This window comes from Carlito syrichta, unplaced genomic scaffold (genome assembly GCF_000164805.1).
Source record: "Carlito syrichta isolate Samal-C Ts95f unplaced genomic scaffold, Tarsius_syrichta-2.0.1 Scaffold305643, whole genome shotgun sequence".
In the NCBI taxonomy this organism is placed as follows: domain Eukaryota; kingdom Metazoa; phylum Chordata; class Mammalia; order Primates; family Tarsiidae; genus Carlito; species Carlito syrichta.
Window position 1 is genome coordinate 23,971 of NW_007249739.1, and position 12,289 is coordinate 36,259.

The following is a 12,289-nucleotide window of genomic DNA, read 5'->3' on the forward strand; positions in this document are numbered from 1 at the left end:
GGGATTGGCAGTAGCACACTGCCGGCAGAGGGGGGAGGACATAACATCAGTAAGGGTACCTGATCCCAAACCAGGCAAAGTGAGGATTAATGGGAACCCCAAACTTTACCTCTACAATGACCACTTACGGACCTAATCCTGAATTGTACTCCACATCTTTAAAATTAAAAAAAAAAAAAAAAGACATCACACTCATTTGTCTGGAAGTTAATGCGGTAGCCAGGAGCATTGCTGGAGCTGTGATTGGAATGCTGATATGCGACATTTCCAGCATGACAGTTCCAGGGTAGTGGAACATCTTACATGCATTCCTCCAGAGCAAATTTTCAAAAGACCAAACAGACATGGCATGGCTGTGACAGCCATCTAGTGGTGTGGTGATGACAGCGGTGTGGCATCATTTCTACAGGTTAGGTTCAAGTCACTAAGCTTAGCCCAGATTCAAGGTAAGAGAGCAGAGACTCTGCTTCTTAAAGAAGTGTCAAATATTTTGCAGACATGTTTTCAGACTCCCATGATGACCAATTCGACAACAGCAGAAGCCAACACTGGGCCCTATATACATCTCCTTAAAACCCTGCAGGGGACCAGCCGGCAACCTGGGGGCAGGTAGATTCCACTGGAACACTTCTATCATGGAAAGGACAAGACCCTTCTTCTCACTAGGAGGTGCGCTTACTCTGAACGTGAAGCTGCCTTCCTTCTCTCCAATGTTTCTGCCAAAACCACCATCTGCGGACTTACCTAATGAACGCCATACTCACTGCCATAGTATTTCATGTGCTGTCTCCTCTGACAGGCGATCCCAACATACAAAAAATGAAGAATGCCAGTGGAATGATGTTATGAAATTCAATGAACTTACCCAGAGCAGTTGGCCTGCTAGAACAGTGACGTGGCCTTTTGAAGGCTTAATGAAAGTACCAGCAGGGTGATTGAATGCTTCATGTGGGTGAGGCAGTGCTCCCAAGACATAAGATAGGCTCTGAATCCCCCATCCAATATATGGTGCTGTTTCTCCCACCACCAGGATGCATAGATCTGGGACCAAGGGATGAAAATGGCAGTGGCTCCTCTAACTACCACCCCTAATGATTCACTCGCTGGAGGTTCACTGCCTGTTCCTACAGCTTGGGGCTGTGCTGGTTTAGAGGCATTGGCTCCAAAGGATAGAGTGCTTCCAGAGAAGACTACCTCCTGAATACAAGATGAGGCCAATCTGGCCACTCTGGGGTCTTTGTGCCAGTGAACCAACAGGCAAACGAAGATAGTGTACTGGCTGGGTCATGTGACCATCACAAGAAAATGAAATGGCTACTACTCATGGTGGGTTGGGGGAAAAAGGCAGGAACAGAACTGAAATGCAGACGATTCAGGGGGTATCTCTCAGTCCTTCCAAATTTTGTGTTAACAGTAAGTGGAAAATGAAATCACCCAATGCAAGCAGGACTGCTAGAAGCAAAGATCTGTAGGAATGAAGGTGGGGTCACCCCATGAGGCCAGGAGCGGTCAGCAGCTGAGATGTTTGCTGAGGGGATGGTAATATGGAAGAGGAAGGAGAAGGCGGAAGCTATAAATCGCAGTCACCTGCTGCAACCACATGACCAGCTGTAAAAATACAAACTTTAGCAGTGATGGTGTTTCTTCCTTACTTTGATAGGAATATACACACACATTCACATATAAAAATCTATCTAGGTTTTTGGGACACTGTTCCCCCAAATACCCACCCTCACAGCTGCCTCTCCTTGGGGAAGGACCCTGCTCCGCTTCCAACATTTTATACTGCAAATTTTTCTCCTGGCCTTCTGCAAAGAGATTCACATCTACCAAGGTGGCTGTTCATTAGGAGAACTTTCCAAGGATTACTGGATACTAGCTCTGAGCTAATGCTAATTCCTGGGGACCCAAAAGAGCACCGTGGTCTGCAGTTAGGGAGGACTACATATTTATGCCCACATACGAATTTTATCTGTGTATTTAAATCCTACTACTTTGTTTCCTTTTCCCATTTTAACATAAGATCGGCTAATTAATGGTTAACTTTACATCTCAATATTCACTTCATATAATATCAAAGGTGTCTCCTCTGGAAGGGGAATAACCATCACCCAAGAATGGAAAACATCACATATGGGACTCTGTGTATCCTTTTTGGGAAAGAGATAGTGTCTTCATATGCTTGGGCTGCCATTACAAAAAACACTGTAGATTGAGTGCTTAAACAACAGAAATTTATTTTTCCCAGAAGTCCAAGTTCAAGGTGTTGGCTGATTAGGTTCCTGGTGAGGGTTCTTCCTTTGTGTTGTGTCCTCAAATGGCTGAGAGAGCTCTGATGTCTCTTCCTCTTCTTATAGGAACACGAATTTCATTATGAGGGTCCCACCCTCATGATCTCATCTCCTCACCTCCAAATACCATCACATCGGGGGGTAGGACCTCAATATATGAATTTTGAGGCTACACAATCATTCAGTCCCTAACAGAAAGCATGTTTTGGTTGCTTATGGGCTAATTGCATTAGTTTAGTCAGAAGTATAATTTGGTTTGTCTTTATGAGGAAGCTAAATATAGTCCTGACAAATGTATAGGACTGCCATGTCGGTAGGGGTTGAGCTCGGTCATGTTGTGAAATGTCTGCTTGGCTAAGACTGGGAACTGTTTTCCAGGATCCCCTTCACTGTGTGGCTCCTGGGTAAGCTGACCAAAAGAGGACGTGCATGAGGTCTGGGAAGTGGAACTGAAGGAAGGCGTCATACTCAGATAGTCATCGCCATCAGACACAGGGATGGATGGATGCAGGGGCATCTGGTGCACCCCAACTGGCCCTTGGCCTCCTCCACTCTGTGGTCACCCCATCCTTCTCACGGCGGGCCTGCTGGCCAAGGTTGGCCCCAAGCCCACCCACCAGGAGCTCGGCCATGGGCCTGGGGCAGCAGCTAAACAGAGGCAGCAGTCCCAGCAGAGTGGATGACTTCCATGGACTTTTCCACCTGCCCCTCTTCAAGTCTTGCTTCTGCTCCTCAGAGTCTGTGCAAGCTGCAAATTGCCTGCCCGCCCGCACTTGTGCTTCTTCCTCCAAGTCTCTATCTTTCTCTTCCAGAGCTTCACTTCCCAGCTCCTCCTTTCACATTTGTGTCAACTTGCATTGCTACAATCAGTCCCTCATTCCCATCACATTTATAGTGGCTCAGTTTTCCTGACTGAGTACTGACTGATGCATTTTGGTTTCCTGCAAAAATGTTAGCAGAGTCACCTGTTGAAAGCTCTACACACACACACACATGCACACACACACACGCCCACAGAATTTATCTTTAAAAGCACCCATTACCCTTGATTCCCTCCCTCCGACTCTCCTTCACAGCTCCAATCATCACCTGCCATGGTCCATGTGTATACATGTGGCTTCTTTACAGAATCCCTAATGAGCAGCATGGTTGCTAGCACTCAATAGTTGCTCAGTCAGTATTTGTTGAATGAATATTTTGGGAAATCTGATTTAAATGCTGATATGTCATGATTAGAGTAACAATAATTTTTCCTACAGGATATGCAGAATGTTGAATTCACAATATTCTAGATAAAGAAGAAGAGGTAAAAATATCAAGAAAGTAAAGAAGGAAGTAGAGAAAGAAGAGTAGGATAGGGAAAGGGGTGAAGAAAGAGAGAGGAAAAAAGTAATTGAGGAAGGAGGGGAAGAAAAAGCAGGTGAAAAGGGGAGCGAGGAGGAAGGGAAGCAGGAGCCAGAAGAGGCTCAGACCTGTGGCTGATACTGGATGAGGTGGTTGCTGCAGTGCATCTTGAGACAAGCCTATGAGGCAAGTATTATGGCCAGTTACAAATGAAGCCACTAAACCTCAGAGAATTAAAGGGCCTGCTGATAGTCTTTAAAAAGTGATTGAACTGGAATCCAAATATAGGGTGTCTAATTTCAAAACCCATATTCTCGCCATTCTACCATTCCACCAGGGAAAGCAGACACGTCATGAGAAGCAAAATGGAAACGCTGAAAATTATATTAAAGCATTCCAATTGGGTCTGAAATTACAGCTTTAACTTCGAAGCCTGACCAATTTGCTGAAGTACCAATTTAATCACCAGTCCTTTTATCTATGACTTAATCTATTGCATAAGCAGGCGGTCCTGTAATTCATAATCAATGTTTACAGCTCTGTGATCTCACCAAACATTTTCAGTGCTCACCCTGTGTTACAGACAAATGAAGATTTATAGCATTTAAGGCAGAAATTTTAATTTTAAACTAGTTTAAGAATATTACTATACAAAGTAAGACTCAAAACATTGGAGCGGTAATCACGACAAATAACTCTGTGTTTACCGCATAAATAACGCACAAAACTGGGCCTGGTGAGTCACAGTCGATGTCAACGCAGTCGGGTGTTTCAAATCAATGGTGGCACCTCAGGGTTATCTTCAAAGTCTGGGTCTTCCTCACTTGGTATCACTTTGAGTTCAGATCTCAGTCTTGTGTGTTTTTTCTCTTGAACTATGGTGGTCACATCAGGGAATGAATGCTTGCCAGGATCTACTTCCAGTTTCTCCATGTGCTTGCTTCTACAACAACAAAAACAAATGGGAATGGATATCACCTCATTTACAACTTCAGATAGATTCACCCCATTCAGCAAGCATTGGCAAGTGGTATCCCCAGAAGATAGAGACCCGTGGGTAAAACATGCTAACAGGTGCTAAAGGGCTATGCAAATACACATGCTCTTGGAGTACAGGTCACCTGGGAAACCCTGCTTGCCTAAGAGGTTAGTTTTTTGGGTTTTTTTTTTTTTGGGTTTTTTGGGTTTTTTTGAGTTGGAGTCTCACGCTGTCACCCAGACTGAAGTGCAGTGGCCGCTGCCAGCCACCGCAGCCTCGACCTGCTGGGCTCCGGCGATCCCTCCGCCTCAGCCTTCCAAGTAGCCGGAATTACAGGCATGCGCTACCACGCCCGGCTGATTTTTTGATTTACTGTAGAGATGAGGTCTCGCTGCCCAGGCGGGTCTCGAACCCGCTGGCTCAGGCAATCCGCTCACCTCAGCCTCCCAAAGGCGGGGGATGACAGGCTGAGCCACCGAGCCCGGCTAGAGGTTAGTTTTTGATAATTGAAATGATACAGCAGGCAAAGCCCCACAGCCAAGATCAGTAATTGAATTCCCCTAGGCAGGTCCTCCTGAAAGCAACTCACCAAGTTTCTGGCCCCTGCTGCTTCAGACAACCCAGTCTATGGGTTTGGGCAAGGGTATTTATGAGGGGGGACCCAAAGAAATTCTGGAATTTATTTACAAAAATGTGTGTGTTTGTTCTTAGGTGCTTAAACTTCAGTTACCTTCAGGGTACTCTCTGCTTGAGGCAACACGCCTATCGGGATGCTTTCTCTATTGCTCAAAACAGTGTCTGAACTCATTAATTTGGATGCCTTCTGACGCTTTTTGTTTCTTCTCTTCCACATCAGCAAAATGTTTCCCGGTGAGGACTTTTGTCGTCGGGAAAACGCGAAAACAGTTGCTCGGGGAGAGATGAGGTGAATAGGGAAGGTGGGGCACGGCGCTCACGCTGTTCCTGGTCAAAAAACACTCAACACTGAGTGAGGTGTGTGTAGTTGTTTGTAAATCATCCATCACAAAGTGGGCAGATGCACTGAAAGAGTCTCCCAAAAATTCACTGAAGCCGAAAGCAGCCCACTCACAAGGCTAGCTAGAATGCTGATGCTGATGGGTTCCTAGAACACTCACCGAGCAGGGGAAGCCTGTACTACAAAGATAATTCTGGTTTCGGGGGGCGGATCTCCCCTCGTATACCACAAGTTCAGGTGCACATCAAAGCTCAGCCCGCCATCTCCCCTCCCAAGAACCTGCACTTACTGCCCTCACCCAGTTCTCAGCAATAGCGTGAATGGAAGCAAACAAGGAAGCACCCCCATAGGCCAATGTTCCCAGTATTGTGGTCACTTAGAAAACTCCAGATAATCAGGTCTATGGGCAGCATTCCTAGCAACTTTGATCCAATGGGTCTGGAGTCACACCCAGGAACCTGTATTTTTATAAAGTTCTCCCAAGTGTTTCTAGGAATCAATCAAACTCTTTTGGGATGACGCACCATTCATTCTTTCATTTATTCACTCAACAGATATACATTAGATGCCTACTGTACTCCAAGTGCTGCACTCCAAGGTCCCAGAGGAACCATGCCCTGTGCAAACAGACAAGGTTCCTGGTAACCTCTGATAGTGACTGTAGTGCTTCAATGTGGAATTGATTACACTGTCATGTAATTGTCTCATCACTGGTCTGTTTTCCTCTGAGACTGACATCTTTGAGGCAAAGATTTTATCTTTTCCATCTTTGTATCCTTGGCCTACAGGTGTACCGAATAAATATTGTTGAATAGGCAAAAAAATAATATTATCCTATTGGGGAAATAATGACATCATATGGGAAATTATCTATGACCTAAAGAAAATCACAGTCAATTGAATCCAGCAGCTCTAAATGGACACCTTGCTCTGGGGGTAGGAAGGTTCCATTTTCTTTTGAAAGTGTTCACCATCTACTATCCTTGAAACCCATTCCCCTCCTTTCTGTAACCTGCTCGGCCCTTGAAGTTTTTAATTCTTCTCAGTATTTTTACTAATACTCATAGACCTGCTGAAGAATGATACAAAATAGACAAAGACTATAGCATAGTATATTTTGAAGACCCAGCCTGCACAGTTAACTATGTGTGTCACAGGAGGAAGAAACTGAAAGGGGCTGCACATTCTCTGAAGAGGTGAAACGGGTGTGATCTGAGGATTCCCTGGAGGGTTTTAAGGGATGTGGCTGAGTGGGAAACGGGAACCAATGCCCCAGAAATGAATGGTGCCAAGGGAATGACCTGAACACACCTTCCTCTCGAATGCCACCATGCCACGTGTTCGCCGACTGCTCTGCCTTCAGAAGAACAGAGCATCATGGTTCCAGCTATGATGCTGCTTTTCATCAATGCACAGGAAATATTCACCATCATAAGGCTGGTGTCTGACTGTGCAGAAAAGAGTAGTGCGGCAGGCCAGGGTGGCCATCTGTAGAAAGGCCTGACCTAAGGATGGGCACTGGCTGGAAACTATTCCCCACATCAACATGAAACTTGCCTAAACAGTAAAGAGTGGCTCACTGTGCCCAACAGTGTGTACAAGCAACATGGCGTATGCCTTCCTCCCGGGAGTGCAGAACTTGGCTGTGTGCTGGGCAAGGGCGCCTACCAGCCCCCGATAAAACCTCTGAGCACTGAGTCTCTAATGAGCTTCCCGGATAAGCAGTATTTCACATGTTGCAACTCATTACTGAAGAAATTAAGCACATCCTGTGGAATTCCACAGGGCGAGAACTCTTAGAGGCTTGCACCTGGCTTTCTCTGGACTTGGCCTTCGCTGACTTTGCTGTGTGCCCTTTTGTTGTAATAAATCTTAGTCATGAATGTGACTCTACGCTAAGTCCCATGAGTCCTTCTGATGAAGCACTGAGCCTGGGATCATCTTGGAAACCCCTTACATACTCCCCTTTGCTGGTCCCTTGCTAAGTCCTCTACTTGTGTAACTGAGTCCTCAGACAATCCCGCTGTCACCTCCTTCTGGAGCAGTCAGCCAAGGTCCTACAGATAAAAAAGAAGCAGGGCAGGGAACTGAATCCGGGTCTGTGATATTAACATTACACACTGCTACACATAGAAAATCAGGTACTATACACAGCACCGACAGTGGGTTTTTCTATCTTTGGCATTTGGCATGCAAGATTATGTCCATCAAACAATTCTCCTGGCCAGGCTCAGTGGCTCAGCCTGTAATCCCATCATTTTGGGAAGGTGAGATGAATGGGATTGTCTGAGCCCATGGGTTCGAGACCCACCTGGGCAACTTGGTGAGACCTCGTCTCTACAATAAATCAAAACTTAGCCGGGCGTGGTAGCACACGCCTGTAGTTCTGGCTGCTTGGAAGGCTGAGGCAGAAGGATCACCGGTGCCCAGCAGGGCGAGGCTGCAGTGGCCAGGAGCATGTCGCTGCACTCCGGTCTGGGCGACAGAGTGAGACTCCAATTCAAAACAAACAAACAAACAAACAAAACCAACCAGTTCTCCCAGTCAGCACAAATTCTGAAACCAATTGTGTCACAACACAGTAAACCCACAACCCTTTAGGTCCTCTTCCATCTAATTTATTTATTGGCGATCAAGAAACAAAGTTTACTCTGGAAGTCAGGAGGCAGGGGAACGTCAGGGTAGCTTGCGAGATCCTAGCCTTGACGCACTCAGCTGTGTGCTCGTGTGAGTTACTCAGTCACTCGGTGCCCCAATGGCATCATCTTAAAATTTGGGATGATGACCGTGAACATGGGACTGTTGTCAAGATCACATGAGCTCATCCACGTAAATAAAGTACGTAAACCTGTGCCAGAAACACAGCATTCAGTAAGTGCTGGTACCACGCAGTAAAAGAGTAGTTTAAGTCAGTAAGTACTAGGATGATGGGAGGAGTTAGTTATACAATTCCACATGCTCTTCAGAACACATCTTTTAGGTGCCCAGTGCTAGGAATTCAAAGGTGAGATATGGCCTGTGTCCATGACCAAATGAGGAAGATGTACACATTCTCGGTATCACGCACCAGCATGGCAAGGGCTCTGCAGTAGGCCAGACTAACTACGCTGAAGCTCAGAGGACGACACGGTCACCAGGGCCTGGAAGGAGCTATGGTAGGAATTATGCAGGAAGGGAATTTAATCTGGCACTGGGGGATAGGATTTTGCTAGATTTTGAGGGGGAAAGAAGATTCCAGAGCTATAACAAAGACAAAAGGCAAGAAAACATTTGTATTGCTCACTCTTAGCCTGAAATCTCCAGAGAATGAGGTACCCAAGGTGAGGAAGTGGGGAGCAGCCCAGTCAGGGCAGGACCTCTGTGAATGAGGGAAGGATGGATGAATGAACGTTGTTCACCTGCTGAGAAGACTGCCTGGAAAAGTGTGTTCAAGGCAGTTGCTGCAAGTCTCTGGACACATGGTGAGAGCTACGACCACAACACTTGGGGACTGAGACGCCTCTCCCTGCCGCATTTTTCTTTTCACTTTGGGGATACTCAAGCACTAGGAAGTATGTTTACTCATAGGAAAGTTAGAGCCAGTGACTTTCTTTCGAGAAAGGGAGTGATGCTTGACAACCTATTAATTAAATCTAGCATCATGTAAATTTAGTTAGAAAACAGAATACTGACGACTCCCCACTAGTGCCCTGTTGTCTAAGTTGCCGATTTTTCTTTAATTGTTGTTGGCCACAAACAAGATTATGTACTTTCTTATTGGCTGTTCACAATTCATGTTCCCATTAATTCAACAAGCATTGAATGAGTGTATACTATGTACCCTAGATTGTGTGTGCCCTGGAGACTTAAAATGAAAAGCCCTCTCACCATCTTTAGTAAGCTTACCATAAATAAATAAAGTGATATTGGTTTTAGCAAAATGAGATGTTATAACAACAATAATTATTGTTTTTAAAGAAGCCATATGATAAGTGCCCAAGTGAGACCATTTGACACTTTGACCAGGCTGTTTTGGTGAATTATAAGGGACGGGTTGCTATTTTCAATTATCTCCCAAGACAGGCAACATATCCCTAATCTGAAAATCCAAAACGCAAAGTGCTCCAAAATTTTAAGCTTTTTGAGAGTTGACATGATGCTCAAAGGAATGCTCACTGGAGCGTTTTGGATTTTAGATTCGCAAATTAGGAATGCTCAACCTGTATGAGGCAAATATTCCAAAATCTGAAAAAAATTGAAATCCGAAACACTTCTGAGTTCAAGTATTGTGGATAAAGGTAACACTTTCTATGAAGGGGCACCCCAAAAAACAAGATTATCTTTTGGAGAGGGGATACCTTGTAGGACAGGCTTCCTCCGCTAGGTTAGTGTTCTAGGAACCCATCGGTATCAGTGTACCAGCTGGCATTATTGTGAGAGTCTGTGTTTGGCTTCAGTGAATGTTTCTGGAGATTCGTTTAATGCATTTGCCCAATTCATGATGGGTGATTTACGAGTGCAACTGCCCATACTGCACTGAGTGTTGAGGTTGCAGATGGACTCAGCTGACCTTAAGACAGGGCAAGTAACCTAGGTTATGCAGGTGGGCCCAACATAACCACAAGGACCTCATAAGTGAAAGAGGGGGCAGGAGAGTCAGAGGAATGCAGTGTGAGAAACACTCAATGGTCATTGCTGGCTTTGAGGATGGATGGGGTAACAAACCAAGGAATGTGGTAAGCTCTAGAAGCTGGAAAAGACAAGGAAACCAATTGTCCCCTAGTCTCCAGAAGGGATGCTGGCATGCTGACACCCTGATTTTAGCCCAGTGAGACCCATGTCTGACTTCTGACTTTCAGAACTATGAGATAACACGTGCATTGTTTTAAGCGACTAAATTGTGGTGACTTCTTACAGCAGCAAGAGGAAACTTGTACAGAATGCAGCAGGATTTAAAAAAAAAAAAGCTTCCTCCTCACCAGGCTCCCCTGTTCCTGGTGGGCAGTATTATCCTATGGGCGATGGAATCGCCATTGGCCATTTAGATCTTTCACGACTCATTCTTTGGTGCTGGAATCCCACCTTCTCTGAGATCAAAAAGTTTCTGCCAGTGCCTAAAGTCAGAGAAGAATTGAGGGAAGTAGCTTCCGAAAAAAGGCACAGCTGCTGCCAGGGGCCCTGAAACCTTCTGAAAGTACCAAGTTACATCTAAGTTGTTCGAAGTCAGATGGTGGTTCTGGGTGGGGGAAGCCATGGCAGGAAAGGGCACAACAGAGCACCTGGAGTGCTGATGTCCTGTTTCTTAATTCATGGTCTGTCCAATTCATAAAGCTTTACTCTATGATTAGGGCGCTTCTCTGTACATGTACTGCACACAATACAAAGGTTTAAAAATTATTACATTGCCACATAGTAAGTGAAATATCTTTGCTTGCCCCAATTCTGAGCCTGATTGTCTGCTTCCACTTCTCCTGGACCCCTGTGCCTCTCCCCTCTCCCCACACACACCCAGGTTGGGGGAGGATTCAGTGATGGTGTAAGCATCAGATAAGACAGTTCACATTAAAAAAACACAGAATTTATTTATTTTATTTTATTTATTTATTTGAGTTGGAGTCTCACTCTGTCACCCAGACTGGAGTGCAGTGGCCGCTTCCAGCCACCGCAGCCTCGACCTGCTGGGCTCCGGCGATCCTTCCACCTCAGCCTTCCAAGTAGCCGGAATTACAGGCATGCGCTCCCATGCCTGGCTGATTTTTTGATTTATTGTAGAGATGAGGTCTCGCTGCCCAGGCGGGCCTGGGTCTCGAACCCGTGGGCTCAGGCAATCCACTCACCTCAGCCTCCCAAAGGCACAGGATTACAGGCTGAGTCACCGAGCCCAGCTCTAATTTATTAAAAAATTGTGTATCCATTCCTACATGTTTAAACTTCAGTCACCTTCAAAGTACTCACCATTTGATACAATATACCTTGAGACACTTTTTCTGTTGCTGGAAACAGTTTTTGAATGTGTCAATTTGGATGTCTTTTAGTGCTTCTGACATTTTTGTTTCACCTCTTCCACATCATTAAAACATTTCCCTTTGGGAACTTTGTTCATCCAGGGAAACAAACAAACAAAAAAGTTGCTCAGGGTAAGATCTGGCAATTAGAGAGGGAGGGCACGGGTTCATGCTATTTTTGGTCAAAAACTGCTGAACACTCAGCATGGCATGGGCAGGATGTTTGTGTAAATCACCCATCCTGAAATGGGCAAATGCATGAAAAGACTCTTAGAAAAAAAAATTTCACTGAAGTCAAATGCAGCCTCTCACAACAACACTGGCTGCTACACTGATGTCACTGGGTTCCTAGAACACTAACCTAGTGGGGGAAGCCTATACTACAGAGGGCCCACCCTCCAAAAGATAACTCTGGCTTTTTGGGTATCCCCAAGTACACAGGGTTCCCCTATCTGAATTCCCTCTTGCCATGTAGATAGCCTATTCACAGGTTCTCTGTATTAGGGTGTGTACATCTTTGGTGGCCACTATTTTGCCTGGCATGCCTTCCTTGCTATGGAGGATGCTGACATGACAATTTGCTACTTGAAACTTCAGAGGTCATCTGAGTCATCGAAGGGAAGGTCAAAAGAATCACAGAAGCTGGGCTCGGTGGCTCAGCCTGTAATCCCGCGCCTTTGGGAGGCTGAGGTGAGTGGATTGCCTGAGCCGCGGG

The 12,289-nt window shown here is 45.6% G+C and overlaps 1 protein-coding gene across 1 annotated transcript in view; it reads right to left on the reverse strand.

Moving 5' to 3' along the window:
- Positions 1–4,321: 4,321 nt before the first annotated feature.
- The window catches only part of LRRC6 (leucine rich repeat containing 6), a 111,345-nt gene continuing 103,377 nt past the window's right edge, over positions 4,322–12,289 (reverse strand). The window contains exon 12 of the mRNA XM_008061951.2: positions 4,322–4,578. Coding sequence (XP_008060142.1) covers positions 4,407–4,578 — 172 coding nt within the window. The 3' untranslated portion in view covers positions 4,322–4,406. The remainder of the gene's footprint in view (positions 4,579–12,289) is intronic.